We start from the raw sequence: 23,596 nt of genomic DNA, 5'->3' as shown, positions 1-23,596 counted from the left end.
GAGAACAGAGACACTGCGGAAATGGTCGTAGCTCCAAGAAATATGCTTTATTCTCCTATTGCGACTTTCCGTCTGCATGGAGGGAATCCGCATCTGCCAGCAGGGTCCTGTCAAGAGGGGCTTGTCCTCCACAGCAGGGCAGCCCTGGAGCCCAAGGCATCTCTCCCTGGCTCTCTGATGGGCCATTAACCCCTTTTGGCATGTTCCTGACTCTATCCCAGGTGAGACTCTGGCTTGGAAAGAAATTGGAGCCTGCACTTTCCCACTGACCTCCAATCTTCCCTTCAATACTTCAAATCCTCAAAATCCTACCACTTATTAATCTCCAGGTTTAGGGGTGTCCCCTGCAAATCCAAAACCGTATTTTGCCTGCATAGTTTTTACTGCTACTGTTGCTGTGAATGAATACATGATAATAAAATAAGGCTTATTTTTAAACTTCTCAGCTTGCTGCCGGATTCTTTCTAAAGTGGTCTTTCTGAAGCGGACTTGCTCCAAACAAGGTTTCGCAGCCTAACTCCTAAGCTTTTGGTTTTGCTGCCATGGAGGGGATTTTAAAACTCTATTCAGCTCACATTTGTGGGTATCTGGAGGGATAAAGTTCAATTAATGTATAACCCTCCTTCCTGTTAAAACCCATTCAACACAGGGGCAAGATCCTGAAACTTTGGGAAATTCTCTTTTAAAAGATCTAGAACGTGTTTAGGATTGATGAGTGTGTATGTTGCCATTTTAATGGAATGACCCCGTGATTTTAAGGTGTGATGTGAACGCAGCCTTAGAGTAAAGAGAATAGAGGCATGGAAAGGCCATATGGTTGTAAGCAGCCAGATATTCACAACAGAAAATATAATCTGGGGACCACAGCTGAGGACCTGCCAAGCTTTCAACATCTGTGGACAAGTCAAGCCAGGTAGCCAAGCCACATGTACCAGTGATGGGTGACAATAACAATAACAATAATAATAATTCTATGCCACTCATCTCCTCTGGGCCTCGGAGCTGCTCCTACCTTCAGAGTTCCTTCTCATGGTCACTGATGGGCACACTTGATTCTGCTACTGGACTACTGATCCTGAAGAGCTGCCCAGCCCAGCTTCATGTCCCCCACCAAGTGCCCCCCTTCTAGAACCCACCACTCTCAGCCGACTCTCAACAGCCTCCCCCCCCCAACATTCACTCTCCCTTTCTAAGCCTCCTCCAACCTTCCGTCTCCACCAGAATTCCACTCCATCTCTTTCCCCCCTCCCTCCCTGCTTGACACTCACTTGGGAATTCTAATAGAATCACCTTAATTACCCTATTGCAAAAAGAGAGGAAGAGGTTACACATGGGAAAGGTCCGGGAATCCCAAAGTCTAAACTCACAGACCCTGGCTTATGTCTCGCAGCAGGACTCAGGATACACCCTGGACTTCCTCTGTTTCCCTCCCTGTGTCAAATTAAAGATTGTAATCTCCTCGGGGCAGACCTTCTTGGTCTGATCCAACAAGGCAGTTTACATAGGTATGCATATGTTGCACGTGCTCCAAACACTGAATTCCACACCATCCCATTCTAATAGGCTGTTTGCTGTAGAATAAGTTTTAACCTGATAATGTGAGCAAGCCTGACTCTTCTGTTTTCATAGCTCACGTAAGCCAGGAATTTTCCATGGATACTATTGCAACGCTAAGGCCTAAAAGGATTATCAGTAATCACCTGATGTTCAAATCCAAAAGCTGTATCAGCTAGGCTATGTGGTAGCTGCATTAGGTAACAGGGATGATGGGAATTGTAGTCCCAAAACACCTGGAGGGCCGAGTTTGACTATGCCTGGTGTGCAGCAACTCCTGTTCTCGGACCCAGCATTTCCTCCACATCCTTATCCTCCTTCCCTCAATCCTATGCCTCTTTTTTCTTTTCTAGTCCTCTTTACCTTCACTTGCTACTTAGCTAGTCTGTAGTCCCCTGCTTTTCAGGGTGTTCACCTCCTGGGCTCAGATTTCAACCTCATGTCTTAGTACCATGCCTGCCATAGCTCTTACCAACTTGAATAAAATACTGGGGGGGGGGGGAATGTAAGCCCCAAGCATACCATTTGAATGGCAGTCCCCATTAACTTTGGGGTGTGGGCGAAGCCCCTCAAATGTTTTATTGGGATGGCCGAAGGGACACTGGACCCTAGAAGTTGGCTCCGATGGCACGTAGTCCATATTGTTTCTAGCCTATTGTTTCTCCCACTGTTCAGCTGACAGCTCCTATTTCACCAGTGACTCCACCGTTTGCAACTACCTCATGTCACATGGGGATCTCAGCTGACAGGAAGCTCCTGGAATGGAAATGAATCCCAATGAAAGCTCTCTCCTAATCTCTCTCCAGGCAGATTTGACCTTCATTACACCCCATCTATCCAAATATCTTTAAAATTGCTCCGTAATTTTCAAGTTAAGTTCCGAGTCAAATTAGTTTTGCCATTTCATGTTGCAGGCGCCTTATTTCCACCCCCCCCCCCGGTATTTCAGATAATGCAACAATAGGGTTTGCAGGAAAGGAAACTATGGTAACCAGCTAAACATCATGTAGCAACAGCAGCAGCAGCAGCTATCATCTCAAAGGAACAGAGTGTGTTCCTGCACTTCCAACGCCTACCGCTGGTACAATTCCTCCTCGCTTTCCTTATTATCTTTGTCCTAATTAAACAAGGTTCTCACTACCAAACTGACACGGGGGACGATGTCTTATTATTGTCATCATCTGTTATAGGTCTTGCCGTTAAGCAGGTCCTACTGTTTGTTTAGCTGACTTTAAAGGTAGCTTTTAACACCTTCTGGAATTAATTAGGAATTTCCTGTTCCTTTCAGCTGTGAGGAATTTCTAATTCACACTGCAATGTATTCTATTACCCTTATATCCCCTCACCCGCGATCTGGATAAAAAAGCAATAATCTGTTCTGGCCAGAGTCCCCACCCTGCGCCTCTTTGATAAACTTTGCTGCTTCTGGATGCAAAGAACTAAGAACAGTGATCTTAAACTAATATTAATAAACAGTTTGCATTAATTTCAACGCATCTCCCAAGTTCTATTCTCTCTGACAAAAATCCACTCTCTTCAGTTCCATGGGTATTCACTTCGAAGCCAATAATCCAGTCTATTAAACACTGGATGGAGACCAATGAGCCACAGAGCAAATGCCATCAACACAACAGACTGCAGCAGAATCCTACCACAGTTGTCCACCCATGCCAGTAACGGCTGCTTCCTGAAATACAACCTTGAGCTTATTATTTTGCTTCTAACTGCAAGGGGGAAAAGCAAAAGGCAGATTTTCTGCCTTGATTGGTTTCAGCTGACCACTGTACCCCTCTGATCTAGCTCAATGACGATGCCAAGAATCCACTTGGCTTAAATATAAAACAACAATCTATCAAGCCAACCATATATCAAAGCAATGCCATACCAGTAACTAAATGCCAGCTCTCAGAAGAAATGGCATATGGCATTTCAAGTATATATGTGTAAGCTTTGGCTTCTGAAGAAAATCCATAACTGTTGGTCAGCCACTGGGAATAGTGTGAGCACTTCACGTACAGACTAAGCACAGATACAGTATTGACGGACTTGCAATGACATATAAGAGGATGAGGCAGCGACTGGTGTGCACATGGCCCAAGCCACCATAGGCTTTATAGACTTTACTTGTTTGCCTTGCCTCTTCGCAATGCACAACAATAAACGTCGCTTCTGGGATACAGACAACAATGCTCCAATTTAATGTTTTTTGGGGGGAAATGTAAAAGCACACTATTCATGTATGAACTAAAAATGCAAAAACACCTCTGCAACACACAGCCATAAAAGAAAGAACAGGAATATAAACCATATACCACCCTGTTAGGCCTGAAATCCACAGTAGTTGATGCAAACTTCAGGGAGTTTTGGAGCATGTGTGCTTTATTCCCACCAGGAACTGAATCTTTCGAACAGTCAGGCTGGGGAAGCGCCACACGCAGCAGCATAATATATCCTGAGGTTATGAAAAGGTATAAATGCTTGCATCCAGGTTTGACACAGCTTTCTTATCTTACGAGATGAATCACCCACAAGGAGTGCTTTTCTTGGTTGCCATGGCATTCTAGACTTCAAACTGCTAATCTAAAAGGCCACTACCAGCACCCAAAATTTATGAGCGGCTGTTGCATTCATGCCCTCCCCAGAGATACACTTTAGCGCATACTATTCTCCATTCCACTCTGGGTCAAGTTGATGGTCTCCTTCATCTAGTTTCCAACCATGGAAATAGAGGAAACAAGACAGGGAAAAGTTAGGAACCCTGAAAGACCACAAAAGGGAAAGCACTGTAGAATTCCTTCCTAGTCATATGTATTAAGAGACTGTGTGAACATCACATATTATTTATTTAGCAGAGTTCCGGCCCACTCTTCATTAAAAATAATCTCAGAATAGGCTCCGATATAACAAACACAATAAAGCATTAAGTTATATAAGGCAAATAGAACACCAACACCAGTATTATACAGATAACCCCCCAGCAACACCAAGATATCACCCAACATCTTTCTTTGAATATATATATTCACTGGCCACTGTAGCTGTCTATAACATGTGCTATAAAACAGACAAATCTAACGAGTTAACATACAATAAAAAGACTGCATTGACAGGTCCAGAGGCTTTAGTAAATGTTCCATGCAAACTCCAAACAAAATTAGAAAAAAAATATTTTAATGGTTCAGATATATGCAGGATTAAGGTATGATCAAGGCCACTGAAAATCAACTGATTTACAACACATCTAACTGCACAGGGTGAGTTGTAAGAAAACGAGACCTTGATGCACTGCGGAAGGAAAATATTAACATCTACAAAAGCTATTATGTAACAAACTGACAGAGAAGGTCTAGTGAGAGTCAAAGACAACCTTCCAGTTGCTAAGTTACTCATAACTGATTCACATATGCTTTGAGGGGGGGAAGCAAGGGCACCAAAAACTTTATAAATCTTACTTTCAGAAATCATGTTTTAAAAATAATAGGAAGAGGAGGTATCCCAAATACTTTATGGTTCAGCTTTTTTGCATGCCCCCATTATTTTTTACTACATAGATTAACTGTCAGTTTATGATTCTGGTTTTTATATACAGTGGTACCTCAGGTTAAGTACTTAATTCGTTCCGGAGGTCCGTACTTAACCTGAAACTGTTCTTAACTTGAAGCACCACTTTAGCTAATGGAGCCTCCTGCTGCCGCCGCACCGCCGGAGCCCGATTTCTGTTCTCATCCTGAAGCAAAGTTCTTAACCTGAAGCACTTATTTCTGGGTTAGCGGAGTCTGTAACCTGAAGCGTATGTAACCTGAGGTACCACTGTAATATGTGCAGCTTATAAGGAAATAATTAATCAGTGATCTAGTACACCAAGCATGAAAAAAGGGTAGTTAACACTCCCATAATCCATACCTATCCTGTCATTTCTTATGAAATGCTGCATTTGGTTTTTTCCCCTTCGAACCAGGTTTGATCTGGATTGAGAAAAAGAGTGACCTTTCAAGTCGGTTATGTGTGCACAGTCTAAGTGAAGCACATTTGCTGGAACAGGCTTATGCCTGCTCACGACACAATAGCCAGTTTATACAGGGCTTCAAATGATTGAAATGAGTCAAAAGCTTGGTACTGAGGCCTGTGACTCATTTATTCTGTAACGGTGTGGTAACCTTGCTGAGAAAGGTTCTCCATCTGTCAACAAAGACCTTGTTGAGAAACTCCAGAACAATTTCTACCGTCGCCATGTACTTGCCTAGAAAGGTAAGAGATCTATTTGCCTTATTTTCTTCAAGGTTACATTTGTCAGTCAACATTTAAAAAGTACACCATACCAGAATGAGCCCAACTTCTGGTAAATATCAATAAAATCCACTGATCTTGCTGGAAGCAAAGATCAGAAATTACCACAACAGTGGTTTTTAAACTTCCAATCTTAGTGCGCCCTTTCCACATGAACTTGCCTGCTGAAGAATTCCATGCGCTCTTAAAAGTTGCTTCACACACTAGTGGACAGCTATGACATCAAGTGATGACATGCCTATATGAATGGATCATCACAGACCTTTCTGTGACCTCAGATGCAATGCTTTCCAACAAAATCAGTTCATACAACCAGCATCATTAGGCAGAGCCTTCCTCTAATGGTGCGCTGTAGATGTCTGGTAATCCAAAACTTTAGAAGTGCACTGGGGCGGTAACCCTGCAGATGTTGTTGGATACCAAATTCCATCAGCTCAGTGTGCATGATGTGCTACAGAATGCAGAATGAGAGTGCCTCTTCCCAGATGGTTTACACACAACACTGGAAGACCACCTTGATTATGTCACATTTGTTCACGCAGAGGTTGAAACCATTTACGTATTGTCCTGCAATGCACAGAAACTCTTCCCCAGTGTTTAATAAGCTCTCCCCACATGAATCATAATCTTGACACATGGCCAGAATGTCTCTGACTGAAACACTCTTTGATTTGCTAGTAACTTCATGGAGAGGACAACACGTCAGTTAAAACTGGCACAGAGGCTGGATAAACCAGGGAGCCCAGCCAAACCCAAGAGGCTTCTGCTCAGGGAAATGCAGCTAAGCCCAATAGAAAAACGTGACAGTTGCCTTGAACCCAACCACGCACCAAATTCCTAAATCCTCAACCTCAGAAAGACAGTAAGAAGAAAAAAAGAACTATGACCAGGATCCAGAACAATTACCGAAATCCATTTGTACAGAACATGTCATCTATTGTACTAGTCTATGTTAGTTGTATTCATGTATCTGCAGTTGTGTCTCCGGCTGCAGAGATTGGGAGGACAGAAACAGTAGTTTCTATGCATCAGAAAGAATGTTGGATAACACCAGGCACAGCCAGCATGGTGGCCAGCAGACGTTGGATTCCAGCTCCCATCAGCCCCAGCCAGCATGGCCAACAGTCAGGGATACTGGGAATTGTAGTCCAACAGTATCTGCAGGGCAACACGATGGCGACCTCTGCATTAGACAAACAACCCAACTAGCCTTGTTTTTTCAAGGGCAGAATACGTACATGAAAGGTTGAGGCAATTTAGTGTAAGGAAGTTCACATTACTGGGTTTTGACAAGTCTGAAAATTTGGTTGAGGATCATTTAAGATGGCAGTTCTGTCAGCAAGCAATGGTTTCATCACAGCAAGTTTCAAGTTGTGGGGGTGGGAATGATGACAAAGATGATTTATTCATAACAGAAGACTATACAAGCCAAAAGCGTACAACAGCTAGACTGGTGAACAAGTTGGATAAAGTTGGTTTCTGGCTTCAAATTTTCAAAAATTAGACCAGTTCAGAGGTGTGTGGTGAAATTTTTCATATGGAAAAACAGTGTCATTGCAATGTCCTGTCACTGCACACATGCAGCATCGTGCCTACCTCCCTAAGCCTGGCATAAGCTTCCCGGGCTTTGGGAAGGAGGTGCCAAGCTTTGATACTTCAATACTCTAATTTACCAGGAACATTGAAGAGACTAGCCTAGTCCCCCTAGTCCACTGACCACAGTGGACCAATTATAAAGATAGCACTATCTATTCTATAATTGGTTGGTGCTTAACTATATCTTTTAATGCACACTGACTTTTGTATAGATAGAACCAGTCCTCATTTGCCTCTCACTCGTCTGCATTACAGCTGAATAAAACCATAAACTTAATGGGAAGGCTTCTCACTTGGGAACCTGAACAGGAGTCAGTGTGTGTTCTCCGGGGGTCAGCAAACTTTTCCAGCCACTGTCCTTCAGACCTTGTGTGGGGGCCGGACTATATTTTTTTGGGGGGGAAATGAACGAATTCCTATGCCCCACAAATAACCCAGAGATGCATTTTAAATAAAAGGACACATTCTACTCATGTAAAAACACGCTAAATCCGTGGGCCAGATTTAGAAGGCAATTGGGCCAGCTCCGGCTCCCAGACCTTAATTTGCCTACCCATGTCCCACACTATCTTGTATCTGCTGGTGGTGTTGGCAGTGAGAGTGACGTAAACTCCTGCACTTCTAGCTTAGTGCTGCAGCATCAAATGGAAAGTGCTATTAAGCTGTTCCATAGACATGCAAGATGGACATGATTTTGTCTAGATATTAAGACTGTATCAAAAAGCCACTGAAAGGCTCTCATACATTGAGAGATGACCCTGATGGACTGAAAGCCTATTTGTTATTCTTCTCTTTAAAAATAACAACCACTACAAATGTGCTTTTTAAAAACCATCACCTACACACACTGTGATCTGCAGAATAATGCAAGAGGGGTGGTGTTAAGAAACCCCCCTGCTTACAATTCAAGCAGCTTTCAATTTAAACTTTTGGTAGAGTGAGGGAGATAGCAGGAGAGGACAAGTATCGAAAGTAGAACAGGGAGACAGGTAAAGTGAGAAGATTTAAAATAAGCATTTCTAAGTTTACAATGCCCCAATATTTCAATTGCCTGTTAAGTTAAAGGACTTTGAAGGTAGAACTAGGCCACAAAAATATAATTCAGTTAAACCTTTATTTCAAGAAGATTCATAAATAAAAATGGAAAAGAGCTAATCCTAATATTCCCCTCAAGAGTATTCATAAATATTCTAATAGCCTCAAAATGAAATATTAATTACCAACCTCAAAGCCAAAGTGTACGTTCCAGGTTGCCGTTGGCTTTCGCGAATAAGATAACTTCCCTCTGCTACGCTCAATAATTGATCTGCTTCTTCTCTCGATATCCTCCCATGGAACCTGAAAAACAAAGCCCATCTTCATCAGCACAATAAAAGAGTTGTTTCGAGAGAAACGCTCACCAGAAAAACACAAGCCCTCAGCGCTTTTTCATTTTAAAATACAAAAATAGCATCCTTCCTTTACTTTCAAGAAACACGCAGCATACTCAAAGTCAGCCCTGAATACAGTTATGTTAATTTCTCTACTTAGCATGCAGCTGGCTTGATCATTTTCAGCTGGTAGTTCTAAGTTATCAACTTCTTTTTTTATATATAAATAAAGCCTAGGGACACTGCCACCCTATAGGCCAAGTAAATTCTGTTCATAAGGAGCTTGATTTACAGAGAGGTGTAAATCTTATCTTACATAGCTTCTCATTTGACATTAAGGTTGCATATCCTTCTTAACAATGATCCAGATTGACAGCATGCCAAGACCCTAAGGGCAGATCTTAAATTCGAGTAATCATCTCTGTATACGTAATTTACATTCATTTCCCCCAGTCATCGGCACAACCCATCTCTCCCTCCAACGTATTTGCTTTCTGTCTACTGACCCAATGGAAACACCTCTACTATAATGTACCATTATTGTCATGGCAAGTTTTTCCTCCTAAACACACACATCACAGTGAAAGTCACCCTGGAAAAACATCAATGCAGCGAATGCTGTATGTGGCAAATGTCAATATTCACATTTGAACACTGACAATCCTAGATGAATATTATAAACATCCAAAGTTTCAGAGGCACACCCAGTGAACGCTGACAGTTCCCTCAATGAGATCGTCAGTCTTCACTCGTGTATTTCTGGCAAGTAGGAGCATAAGGCAGAGTGTGCTGACCATCACAAAATCTGTCTGGGATGTGAATGTTGACATCCAACAGTGTATCATACTGCAATGAACTACGGTGTAGAAAGAGACAATGCTGTTATTTTACTGAGATCTGCTTTCCTCCTCAGATACTGCACAAAAGTACACCACTACAGTGGTACCTTGGTTCTCAAACACCTTGGTTATCAAACACCTTGGTTCCCAAACACTGAAAACCCGGAAGTAAGTGTTCCAGTTTTCAAAGTTTTTTTTGGAAGCCGAACATCTGATGCAGCTGTCAGCTATTATTTCTGGGGTGCCTGCACCAATCAGAAGCCACGCCTTGGTTTCCAAACATTTTCAAACGGACTTCTGGAACGGATTAAGTTTGAAAACCAAGGTACCACTGTAAAAGCCATATAAGAAATGACAATGAAATTCTGTAAGAGAAAATGCCTTTAATGAAAAGCATTGTACATACAAAGGGCAAACATATAAAGAATGGGAAGTGTGGTATAGCTAGGCCCTGATCTAAACTTTTCCTCTGCCATAATGCTCTGCAGGTGATATTTAGCTATGTCACTAGCACACCTTCTGATATACTATTTCCCATGTGCAAGAAGTCAACTTTGGGAGTCACAACCAAATACTACTACTACTACTACTACTACTAATAATAATAATATATTTATACCTTGCCCATCTGGCTGGGTTTCCCTAGCCACTCTGGGCGGCTTCCAACAAAAGATTAAAAATGCATTAAAACATCAGACATTAAAAACTTCCTTAAACAGGGCTACCTTCAGATGTCTTCTAAACATGAGATAGTTGTTTATTTCTTTGACATCTGATGGGAGGGCGTTCCACAGGGTGGGTGCCACTACTGAGAAGGCCCTCTGCCTGGTTCCCTGTAACTTCGCTTCTCACAGTGAGGGAACCGCCAGAAAGCCCTCAGAAGAGGCCCTCAGTGTCCAGGCTGAACAATGTGGGTGGAGATGCTCCTTCAAATACACTGGGCCAAGGCTATTTAGGGCTTTAAAGGTCAGCACCAATACTTTGAATTGTGCTCAGAAACATACTGGGAGCCAATGAAAGTCTTTCAAGACCGGTGTTATGTGGTCTCGGCAGCTGCTCCCAGTCACTAGTATGTAGCCTCCTATTTGCACAAGCTGATCTATAACCTGAAGAAAATCTTTCCAGCTTGATTTTACTAGTTGTACAAATTCGCCCTAAGTTGCTGACATTATAGCTCCATAGTTTTGAATTCCACGTTACTTTGCTTTGTTGACGACTCAAATTATCTTCACTTACAAATTTACAAGTCCAACAAGAATGTTGAAGTCCATTAATTCACTTTGGCAACTTTAAACTGCTCTGAAGATACTTTATTTCCAGCCACAGAACTGTAAATTACTTCAATATAAAGGCGTCGAGTTGAACACCAAATGGATGGTTGTGAACCCATGAATTCCAAGAGGAACAAACTATAAATTTTGAGTTAACAAGCAAAATACCCCTGAACAAAATGTGTGAATGAAATAAAAGGTGACTGAAGATTTTTCAACTGCTGAAAAATACATATATCAAAATTCTCCTATGATGTGATTGCTTGTAATCTACTTCCCAATTTCATTGTATGGGGAAAGATGAAAATTGGCTATAAATTTCCATAGCCACTCTAAAAAAAAGAAGAAGAAGAAAGACGGGGGCTCTAGTGTGATTTTGCTCCCCACCCTCCTTAAATAAAAGGGAAAAAGAAAAATAACTCACACATTTTATTTTATTGCCAACAATTCTGCCAAATGGAAGCAGGAATATGAAGTAAAGCACTTTGAAATACAAAACTGCTAGCCTGTCGTCAGATTTGCAGAGAAATCTGACCTGACTACTGAAGATGTGCGTGTCAACATTTCCTTATGTGACCTATTCATGGTCGAGTAAAACTGCCTATGCTGTTGAAACCACCAGTGAATTGCAAAATAATCTCATCTCTGTATCCTCCAAGACAAATTGAGATGTTTTATGAACCCATTGAGAACATGCAGAGTAGCCATTGGGCAAAGTTTTGGTATTTTTGCTCTATTAGACCGCCCTTAGCTTAAGGCAGAAAATTCAGAGCACACTGCATTACTTACTCTCGTCCATAGTACTTCGGTCTGTTCTCTACCTATTGAAAAAGAAAAAAAGTAACATCATTTTACCAGAACAATACAGAATACGTAAACAGTTTGTGTTCTCCCTTAATGCACGGTTTATCCTGTAATTAACTGAACAACAGCTAATAGACAAAAGACACAAATACTGTTTATCATTTCTAGATCTTTTTTGCTTACCTAGAACAGGGTTTCCCAAACTTGGGTGTCCAGTTGTTGTTTTTTGAACTACAATTCCCATCATCCCTGACCACTGGTCCTGCTAGCTAGGGATGATGGGAGTTGTAGTCCAACCACAGCTAGAGACCAAAGTTTGGGAAACCCTGACCTGGAACATACATTTTAAGTTGGATACCACAACTTTTAGTCTTGAAAATCTCTTAGCTTATTAAAAGGGCCACTTCACAACTTATTTCATGTGGAAATCAGCTGCATATGCGAAATTTCGCCATTTCTACCAGCAAGCCACACCTGAATTATATTCACTAGTCTAGAGACCACAGCTGAATATGGCTATATGGAAGCCACACAGCCCAGGAGGCCTCCACCCAATAGACCAATGCAGAATACAGAAGCAAATGGGTTGGGACCAAAGTTCCCATGAGTAGAACTCCGCTCACAAGACATGGCTGGAAGAAAGTGGGTGATTTTCACTTATTCCTCCTTCTCAATACAACCCCTTCTACCTCCCAAAAATCAGAAGAGTGTGGCAACCAGGGTGCTGAAAGAAGAATCGGCAAGAACAGCATCCCACCAATAACTCTTCCAGGGAATTGATCTCAGTCACTTCTGCAAAGCAAAGGAGTCCTTGCCCTCCAATGTCACCCATATGAAATAGCTAAGGACATCTGCTGGATCACATAGCCTAACATCCTGTTTCAATCAGATGTCTCCAGGAAGCCCACATGGCAACAATGGTTTTATCTCTTGCTGCTGCTCCTTAGCAACTGATACTCTCTGCAGCTGCCACCTGGGCTCGCTCCTCAACAGTTCTGATAATCAAGATGTTTCTCTTCCTTAATTTATAACTAGTATCTTGTAAACTAAGGGACGCAGGTCGGCGGTTCGAATCCCTGCGGCGGGGTGCGCTCCCGCTGCTCGGTCCCAGCGCCTGCCAACCTAGCAGTTCGAAAGCACCTCCGGGTGCAAGTAGATAAATAGGGACTGCTTACCAGCGGGAAGGTAAACGGCGTTTCCGTGTGCGGCTCTGGCTCGCCAGAGCAGCGATGTCACGCTGGCCACGTTACCCGGAAGTGTCTCCGGACAGCGCTGGCCCCTGGCCTCTTAAGTGAGATGGGCGCACAACCCCAGAGTCTGTCAAGACTGGCCCGTACGGGCAGGGGTGCCTTTACCTTTACTATCTTGTAAACTTAGGGACGCGGGTGGCGCTGTGGGTAAAACCTCAGTGCCTAGGACTTGCCGATCGTATGGTCGGCGGTTCGAATCCCCGCGGCGGGGTTAGCTCCCGTCGTTCGGTCCCAGCTCCTGCCCACCCAGCAGTTCGAAAGCACTCTTAAGTGCAAGTAGATAAATAGGGACCGCTTTATAGCGGGAAGGTAAACGGCGTTTCCATGTGCTGCGCTGGTGCTGGCTCGCCAGAGCAGCTTCGTCACGCTGGCCACGTGACCCGGAAGTGTCTTCGGACGGCGCCGGCTCACAGCCTCTAGAGCGAGATGAGCATGCAACCCTAGAGTCGGACACGACTGGCCCGTACGGGCAGGGGTACCTTTACCTTTACCTATCTTGTAAACTTTGGTTCGACCTTGTGTTTGGCGCTGCCTACCAAAGTGCTCAGCCCAGCCCACCTTCATGCAGCCTCACAGTTTAGGGGAGTTAGAACAATAAAACAATGAGATAAAACAATAAATTAAAACAAAAAAAGAAAGCACTAAAAGGAGTTAAGAGATAAAAGGGAAGAGAGGATAAAAACAAATGCTAAGGGTTGGTTATAGAGCAGAAACTTGCCTTAGAGCTCAAAACCTGCTTCAAGCATTCGGCAGCCATTTTAAAATGCAGCCTCGTTTTACTGGTAGCCCATAGATCCACTTATTCACAAACACGGGGCCTATAATTCTAGAGGCAAGGTATGTGCCTGGGTCCCAAATAAGTAAGAATGAGGGAAGGGAGCATGGGGGAGGGGGCACATCTGTGTCTGGGGATGCAGCTTGTATGAGATGTGTGTACATGGTTCCCCCCACCCCAAAAAGTAACTCAACAGCAGCTAAGTTCCATGCCTCGGGCCGAAAATCTTGCTCCATGATAAACCTCTCATTTGTGATTCGAAAATGAGAACCAAATTGGTCTAGAACAGGGGTAGTTTGGCACATAATACTCATTCTGCTCTTGTAAGAAATCCATCTTGCAGTGTGGACGCTCTCATATTTTGGAACTCCCTGACTCTTTTCAGTATCTGTTAAAACATTTCTGTTTATCCAGACATTTAGAAGCTGCTGGGGTTTTTTTAAGCTTATTGTTGGTCTTAATTCTTTTTTTTTAAAAAAAACACATGTTCTTAACTGTTTTTACTGCTAATTTTATTGCTTTATCCTTTTTGCAAACCGGTTTGAGGTTTTATCACAATTTAAAAAAGGTAAAGGGACCCCTGACAGTTAAGTCCAGCCACGAACGACTCTAGGGTTGCGGCGCTCATCTTGCTTTACTGGCCAAGGGAGCCGATGTTTGTCCACAGACAGTTTTCCCAGGTTATGTGGCCAGCATGACCAGAGCAGTGCACAGAAACACCGTTTACCTTCCCGCCGGAGTGGTACCTATTTATCTACTTACACTTTGACGTGGTTTCGAACTGCTAGGTGGGCAGGAGCAGGGACTGCACAACGGGAGCTGACTCCGTCGCTGGGATTCGAACCGCCGACCTTCCAATTGGCCAGCCCTGGGCTCAGTGGTTTAGACCACAGCGCCACCTGCGTCTCCTTAACACAATTAAGCGGTATATAAACAAACTAGGTTTTTCCTCTAGTTCCTGCAGGCCAATGTGCAAAAACCTACCTACAAGCTGTTAATTCCAGGGAACAAATAGAGGAGATGAACGGAAAACATTAAAAAAAAAAAGAGTGGAGAGGAAAGGAAAACCCCTTAGGATGCCGAAAATATCTCCAGGAACTTATTTACCAGGAAAATCACCCAGCGGCAGTATAAAGGGCTGCTTAGGACAAGGTTGTTTGTGGATACTGTTCACTCAGGCTTGCTGGTAATTAGGGTTATATTAGCATGAAGCTTTACTATACAACAAGAAGTGGGGGGGGGTATTAATTAATTCAATCATCTGGTTCGCTTGATATCTTTTCATTTAAGATTATTTTAACTCCATGGCAAGATGCCAAGCTGTGACAGCAAAGGACATCTTACATGTGTGAGTATACCACATGAACAAACATGCAGCAAGGGAACAACAGTAATAAAGAATCAGGCTTTTTTCTTTAAAAATAATAATAAAAAGCCTTGAAAGAAGTTCATATTACAATTGGGGAGTATTAAATCAGTTGGAGATATGGTCAGTAAAAACTCGTATCATCTGTTTCCTATAAAATTACCCCTCTGCTTCAGTGTAAACATAGTACTATAAAAAAATGTAATTGGATTGATACTTGAGAGTATTAAGATATATTTGATTTAAAGCCTCTCTATATTGATGTCAGTGTCGCTCAAAAGAAGGCTCACAGTCTTGACTCCCCTAAGCACAACACTTTCTTTTCTGAATGACCTGGGGAAATATCTGAACACACTCTGATAATAAGGTCAAGTAAACAGAAGTGATATTTGTAAAGGCTTACAAATGGCTTAACCCTAGCCAAGAGGCAGCCCTGAACAGACAACGCTCCTTGCCACACGTTAAGTTGTCCTTCTCACATCTCTACTTTTTGGTCTTCTCATCATGTCAGAAATGCTCCTTCATCAATCCCCACCGCCAGTATCAGTATGGTTTTGGGGTAAAGGTAAAGGTAAAGGGACCCCTGACCATTAGGTCCAGTCATGGCCGACTCTGGGGTTGCGGCGCTCATCTCGCTTTATTGGCCGAGGGAGCTGGCGTACAGCTTCTGGGTCATGTGGCCAGCATGGCTAAGCCACTTCTGGAGAACCAGAGCAGCGCATGGAAACACTATTTACCTTCCCGCTGGAGCGGTACCTATTTATCTACTTGCACTTTGACATGCTTTCGAACTGCTAGGTTGGCAGGAGCAGGGACCGAGCAATGGAAGCTCACCCTGTCGCAGTGATTCAAACTGCCGACCTTCTGATCGGCAAGTCCTAGGCTCTTTGGTTTAACCCACAGCGCCCCTTTTGGGGGGGGGGGTTCCAACAAATCCTTCTAAATTCCTAGTTGGAAAGAAAAGTTACGATTTCTTTCAGAATGATCTCAGTTGAAAGGTTACACTAGTCGTTGTTATCGGCATCACATTCCAAAAAGTAGCCTAACGAAAAAGGATATTGGGGGCACATTCTGGAATATCGTTGTTTTGACGGCCATTTCTTTAGCTTTATTATTATTTTATCTATGGAAGCATTTCTATGCTGCCCTCTCGCAAAATATCGGGACAGTGTACAGCAACCAAAAAAGAACCATGCAAAAGCAATAAAATTGCTTTTTAATTGGACGCGAGATTGCTATGCCCCTTACTACTGTTGCTACTGAAATAAAAGTTAATGAAATGCTTTTAAAAGGTTAGGAACGTAGGTGGCACATATACGTGGAACGGATTTGCTATGTTATGCAGAAATATGCAGTAGGTTGTCTGTGCGTCTTCTCAGGAGCTATGTCTGTGTAATGCCCATCAGAACATCAGCCATAATGCTAAGCGACTGGGCCTCATTTGGAGAAGAAGGAAAGACCAGGGTTTAGTCCCCTTGATGTTATTGCTGATGAACTGATTAGGGCTATTGCCATTGACTGGTGCTATCGCTGATTTTATGATATGTTTTTCTGGGAGATATTTCGAGGTACATACAGCTTTGGTAAGGATAGGAAACCTGTGGCCATACAGATGATGTTTGACTCTCATGAAACCAACTGGGCTGTTCCAATGAAGTGAAATGTCTGTTAAGAGCGCTACTAAAATCCCAATGTCAGACAAGAGAAAGGGAACTGTGTTGTACACGTTTGCAGCCGTGCAAGAGAAAATTCTTACCAGGGCACTCATTAATAGGCTAGAGAGCAAAACCTTAATTTATCCTGATCACTACTTATCTTCATGAACAGGAATCAGCATTAGCTAGATAAATAATTAAAATGCCTGCCAAATCAATATTGGCAGAAACTGTAGTTTTCTTTGAAAACGTGGACCACTTCACGCCCATTGGAGCCTTATTTTTTTCCATCCTAGAGCTTTACAGCAAATTTGGAAGAATTGCAACTGGCATATGAAAGAGAACAGCACAAAGAAACTCCTATTTAATTCAGTAAATTAATCCTGTTTGTGATCTAAGCGGTATAAGCTATTAAGGCCATGACAGTACTGTGCTCCCCTGTATTTAAGGCTATGTCAAAATGACAAACACATTTCGAAGATTAATTTCCTCTCCCCTTGGGTACATGATGAAAGTGTTGCAATAAAATTTAAAACTTTAATCATTTTCAGCGCCTATTTAGCATGAATGGTGTTTTGTGGCTGCATTATAACAAGTCAAATTTCACGCTGTAGCATATTAAAAATTGAAATTGATGTTGCGCTGTGATCCAGCAGAGCTGGCTGAGGAACAGATAAAACTGTTTGCCTAAAAACATAAGAAAGCTCCTGACGTGGTGATTGGAGCTACCAGGTTTGTAACCTTGAATAGGTGGGCAAGTTCAGCTTTGTCCAGTAAGATGAGAGAGAAAACCAGACCAACATATTCTCCCTCTGCCAAAGAGATTAGGCAGCACTGATCATGTCTACTGAAGGCAACCAGGGGAGAGACCTGGAATCAGCGAACAAGAAATCAGGGCCGCCGGGGCTGAAAGCAACATGTTCATCATCCACTGCACACCCTGATGTACAATGAGAACTAGTCCCTGAGGATGATCCAAGCATGAAACCCTGTTTATGTGCATGGCTTACTTTGCAGGACACATTTTGGTCATCAGATAGTGCCCCAATGTCTGGGAAGGAAGGTCTGATTGACAAATGGTTGACAACTGTTTGGTTTGCTTGCTGGTTTTTATCCAGTGAGTCCTGCACTCGTTCTCCCTCTCCCTCCTTTCACCCCTTACAAACAATTAATTAATGGGTATCAAGCAAAAAAATCCAGCAAATCAGCAGTAAGTGCCTGATGTAACAAGATGGACAGGTCAAGGGTGGTCAGGCATGATGATGCAAATCCTAACAATGACCATTTTTAGTTTAACTGCACAGTGCTATTTTCATAGAAAAAGAGATGCTGGAGCTCATCATGAATTTCTCCCTTGTCGCCTTAGAATGGCAATGACGCCCACCTGAGAGGTGCCAGAGCTAAGCTCCGGCTGAGAAGAAAAAGCCCTAGGATCTTAAAAAAAGGAGAGACATCACCTTGCCAACAAAGGTCCGTATAGTTAAAGCCATGGTTTTCCCAGTAGTGATGTATGGAAGTGAGAGCTGGACCACAAAGAAGGCTGGTTGCCGAAGAATTGATGCTTTTGAATTATGGTGCCGGAGGAGACCCTGGAGAGTCCCATGGACTGCAAGAAATCAGACCTATCTATTCTGAAGGAAATCAGCCCTGAGTGCTCACTGGAAGGACAGATCCAATAATTTGGCCACCTCGTGAGAAGAGATGACTCCCTGGAAAAGACCCTGATGTTGGGGAAGATTGAGGGTACAAGGAGAAGGGGAGGACAGAGGATGAGATGGTTGGACAGTGTTCTCGAAGCTACCAGCATGAGTTTGACCAAACTGCAGGAGGCAGTGGAAGACAGGAGTGCCTTGCGTGCTCTGGTCCATTGGGTCACGAAGAGTCGGACAGGACTAAATGACTAAACAACAACATAGGACTGCCCTCACCCTAAGTGCAAATGAGGACTAAACAAAACAGGAATAGTACCAGCTGAGCGGAGGTGATTCTCATGGGTGTCATGGCAGAGGAAGAACGATTTAACCTTCCCCTCCCTGCATGTTGTGGTCCCAGTTGAAAAATGACTTCCTGCTTTTTTCTTGGTATTAAATCTTTCAGAGAACAGAGACATGGTTGCTAATGATATATTGAGAATCACACCTAGTATGGTCTCTAAGAGGGCTGCAATAAGGGCCCTGTGCTTTTATATAGTAATTGGAATATTAACAGCATGATTTCCTAGCCATGTTCAGGCAGAGAACTGCCTACAAGCCTGGCTCAAAGGAAACCAGCTAAAGCTTCCATCATGCAGTGGTGAGACTGGGAAAGAGGGACTGAGGGTAATTGGCTTATAAATAATAATAATAATAATAATAATAATAATAATAAGGGTTAGGAACATTGTGGGAAATTAAAACAGTGGCCACAGGGAAAATATATTCAAGGAGATCCAGGGAAGGCAGTGGTGGGCTGTGCCTGGTCGTGGAGGTTTGCCAGAACTAAACTAAGCAACAATATTCAGTATTTTAAAAAGCCTTCAATTACATTTAGCTTTCACAGTAAACCCACCTCAGATGTGCAGGTAATCCTTCTAGGGTGGGGAGCTTCTTGTTGCAACTGATACACTAGGAAAAGGCAGAGGAAAAATGGATTTCATTTTTATGCTTAAGACTGCAAGGAGGTAAACACTTTAGCATTTGTTTGTTGGTATTAATGAAATAGCCATTTTTGACAACTGGACATCTGTCTATGCCAACGGTCAGTCGGTTCCTTTGTATGCCACATCGACTATGTTCGAAGGGGCATTCAATACATGGGAAACGAAAAGTATACAATATACCAACTACATGTCAGCAGTAGCTAAACAGCAACGTGGTAAGCTGGAGGCAGATTTTCATCCATGGAAGACTTTTGATCCAAGGGAGGGATTCTGCTGGCAAAGGGAGGGGCGAGGCAACCTTTGCCGATTTCCTCCTCCCACTCCAGCCACCTGTTATCGCCTCCCACCTCATTCCCCAAGACTGGTTGCAATGATATTAGAGTTGATCCAGACAACAACATGACTGAGGAGGAGGGAGGCAGAAGTTAAAACCATGGCTTAGCTCTGTTATGCTGAAAGCTATTTCAGATATCCTGCCCTGGACCCTATAGGTTAGCACCCAACAACTCTCTTTGGATTCTCAAGAAAAGGTAACCGAGCACATTGGAAACATTCAACGGAATTGCATATTTTGGTTGAACCATAAACAAAAAAGGACAAAAGCTTCACTTTCCTTGCAAAAGGTTATTTTGCAGCGATTTATTATTGCTATTTGCAACGGGAGACAACACACATGCATTTCATGGTGACAAGTTGCTGAATGTATGGTTGTTGTGATTAACGATGTTTAATATAAGCGACACAATGAGTGCCAATTTTATCCTTTAATCATCAGCTTGAAGACAAAAAGCCTGCTTCGAGTCACTTTGTGTGTTAATGGTTTTATATTAAGTGACTGGCTTGGCATATGACAAGTGACTGATATAATAAGTTATGACTCGAAAGCTGCACTGTGGGACACTTAAAAGGCTCTGGAGCACACAAAGGTTCCGACAATAGTGATTATGCAGCAGCAGCTGTGGGGCAGGGGACTCTTAAAGGTACTACGGTTCCTTTGAGGCTCTGAAGTCAAAGCCTGGGCACAAATGAAATGAAATGAAGGTTGACATTAATTTCAACACAGAACAGATTTAAATCATGGTGGGACACTGAACATGAAACGCTGATAATGACAGATAAGTCCTGTTGGTCCAGCTACTCAGTAGCAGGGACAGAAGCCCTAGAGTAAAAACACATTACAGATATTATATCACCACAAGAACCTCCTAATTCTCTCTCTCTCATATATATATGAGTGAGAGATACTGTGAACTACCATATTTACTTGAGTCTAATGCACCATCGAATCTAATGCGCACCTCAATTTTCAGAACCTTGAAACCAAAAAAAAAGGTATTCGCTGGCAAATGTAAACACGCCATCAAGTCTAATTCACACCTTAATTTTCGCAATTTGGCCCCAAAAATGTGCATTAGATTCGAATATATACGGTAATATGGTGCTATCTCGTTTCAATTTTGGGTCTTAAAAGAATACACAAAGAAACACTAGGCACACAGAATTCTAGCTACAATAAAGCCAACTTTCCTATCGTAAGCCTGGGATTGTGAAAGGTGATTGTCCAATCCAGCATCTTTTCAGGATCTAGGTTTGTGATGGTTTTGGTCTTCCTCCACTTACTTTCTTATGCGCCCACAAATTTATGTGTAGATTTAAAACGGAGAGCAAACAGTTTAATGAAGGTTCCCCCAACTTCTAAATCAGACACCTGGTCAGAAGCAGATTTGGGGATTTTTCTAAAGGGCTTTTTTCGTCCTCAGCAAGAGAGCAGATGCAAAGTGCAATATCATGAAATCCTCTAATTTCCAAAATGGAGTATACAAATCTAGCCTCTTACGTTTTAAAAAAGAAAAAATATCCCCTGGTTCAACTGGTTTTAATAGAAGGAAATAGACCAACAAAATCTGTGGCATCCATTGATCTTCTTGGTACACTAAGGTTCAGAACCAGTATCCTAACAATATACTTTCATTCATAGTGTTTCATTCATAGAATTGTAGAGTTGGAAGGGACCCTGAGGATCATCTATTTCAAGCCCCTCGGTTTCAGATGCTGCAGAGCAGAGGGATTCTGAAGACACCGTGTTTATAAATTTCAAGACTTACAATTTCCACCATTTAAAAAATATTAACAGTACCAGGGGTAGGGACAAAAGTAACAGAATCAACTACTTACGATAAGATTTCCAAACTGGTGGCCTGTATTCATCAGTATCTGAAAGGATAACGATACTCATTAGTACCCCAGTAGAAGATACTTGAGATAATTTTTTTTTAATTGAGAGGTTTCAAATTAACAACATTATTTGGTTCCATTCAACCCAGCACTGGCAATCTCTGGGCCTCAGATCTAATTAGACCTGCCAGCCCTCCTCATTTTGGCCTGTGCTGCTGTTTTGGCCATGCCACATCACCAGCTGGTCAAGAGAACCATGAAAACCCCATGCCAATGTGATATAGAGCCAGTGTGGTGTGGAATAGAGAGCCAGTGTGGTGTAGTGGTTAAGAGCGGTAGACTCGTAATCTGGGGAACTGGGTTCGCGTCTCCGCTCCTCCACATGCGGCTGCTGGGTGACCTTGGGCCAGTCACACTTCTCTGAAGTCTCTCACCCTCACTCACCTCACAGAGGTGGGATATCAAATCCAAAATCTTCTTCTCTTCTTCTTCATGCACAGCGCTTTGCAAGGGCTGGCGATTACCAGTTGCCACAGTTTCCATGCACAACACTATGCAAAAGGGTTACCTGACATCACTGTGACATCACAGTGGCTTAGTCCACATGTCAAACTTTTCCTGTGGGGGTGTTTGGGAAAGATAAGGATCCGCCCCACCCCCCCAGCCAGAGTTCAGCTCCAATTCTATTGCTCTATGACTCCCCACCCTGACTCAGCCATTCCATTTTTCAAACTGATTATGCATAGACAGACCTTGGGGGGGGGAAGGTTCTTTTTGCCCAAATGTATTCAGTTTAAAGGGACTCCCAAATATAAGTTAAAAAAAACAAGAAAATGAAAGAAGGAAGATACAATGAGGAAGGTACAACTATGACAACAGCTTGAAGCAAAATGTTCTTGTCCAATGCTGGTTGCAAATTAACGAAATGTAAGACAAATTTAAGGTTTCATACCTATAAAGGAAGCACTGGTAACTTCATTTTAATCAAAGTAGAGATCATATGTTTAAGAAATTGTGTACAGTTGTTTCTCCTGATCAGGATGTGAGCATGCTCTGCTAGAGAACTCCCAAATGGCATCATTTACAGATGCCTGCAGCTATGGCTGAGCCCAGAGACTCTGCTTCGCCAGAAGCGGCTTAGTCATGCTGGCTACATGACCCAGAAGCTGTACGCTGGCTCCCTTGGCCAATAAAGCAAGATGAGCGCCGCAACCCCAGAGTCGTCTGCAACTGGACCTAATGGTCAGGGGTCCCTTTACCTTATAAAGTCACATGACCCATGACACTCACCACGTCTTACTTTCAGAAAGATGGGATTTTGTTCAGATTCTTAAAATATATTTTGCAACTTTCCAGGTATTGTTTATATGATTTCAGTGTGCATTTGTGTTGTGTGCATGCACATTAAGACACCTTAAATCAGCTAGAGACATAGAACTGTAGAGTTGGAAGGGGCCTTGAAAGTCATCTAGTCCAACCCCCTGCTATGCAGGACTCTCAGCTAAAGCATCGATGGCATTAGCTCAGTTGGTAGAGCATGTGATGCTTGATCTCAGGATTGTGGATTCAAGTCTCACACTGGGTGAGAGATTCCTGTACGGCAGTGTTTCCCAAACTTGGGTCTCCAGCTGTTTTCAGACAACAGTTCCCACTGTCCCTGACCACTGGTCTTGCCAGCTAGGGACGACGGAAGTTGCAGTCCAAAAACAGCTGGAGACCCAAGTTTGGAAACACTAGTCTAGATGACCCTTGTGGTCCCTTCCAACTCTAGGATTCTGTGACATCATCCAACCTCTGCTTAAAAACCTCTGCTTCATTAACCTCCAATGAAGGATAGTCCACCATCTTCCGAGGGAGGGACTAAGATGGATCAATGTTCTGGAAACCAAGCCTTATGAGGAACGGTTGTGGGAGCTGGGTATGTTTGGCCTGAGTGGAGATAAGATCTTCAAATATCTAAAGGGCTGTCACATGGAAGACGGAGCAAGCTTGTTTTCTCTTGCTTTGGAGGCTAGG

The 23,596-nt window shown here is 42.9% G+C and overlaps 1 protein-coding gene across 3 annotated transcripts in view; it reads right to left on the bottom strand.

The window, feature by feature from the left end:
- The window catches only part of CHN1 (chimerin 1), a 105,223-nt gene that overhangs the window by 58,324 nt on the left and 23,303 nt on the right, over positions 1–23,596 (bottom strand). Inside the window, exons 2-5 of one of the 3 annotated variants that reach the window (XM_079980546.1) lie at positions 21,581–21,619; positions 19,315–19,370; positions 11,707–11,738; positions 8,662–8,775 (exon numbers count right to left, since the gene is read on the bottom strand). In XM_079980546.1, coding sequence (XP_079836672.1) covers positions 8,662–8,775; positions 11,707–11,738; positions 19,315–19,370; positions 21,581–21,619 — 241 coding nt within the window. Of the gene's footprint in view, positions 1–1,012; positions 1,097–8,661; positions 8,776–11,706; positions 11,739–19,314; positions 19,371–21,580; positions 21,620–23,596 lie in introns of those variants that run through there. The other 2 variants (XM_079980545.1, XM_079980548.1) reach the window with 2 other exon arrangements.

Source organism: Podarcis cretensis (assembly GCF_951804945.1).
Source record: "Podarcis cretensis genome assembly, chromosome: 1".
NCBI classification, from domain to species: Eukaryota; Metazoa; Chordata; class Lepidosauria; order Squamata; family Lacertidae; genus Podarcis; species Podarcis cretensis.
This window is presented reverse-complemented; position numbering and strand designations above follow the sequence as displayed.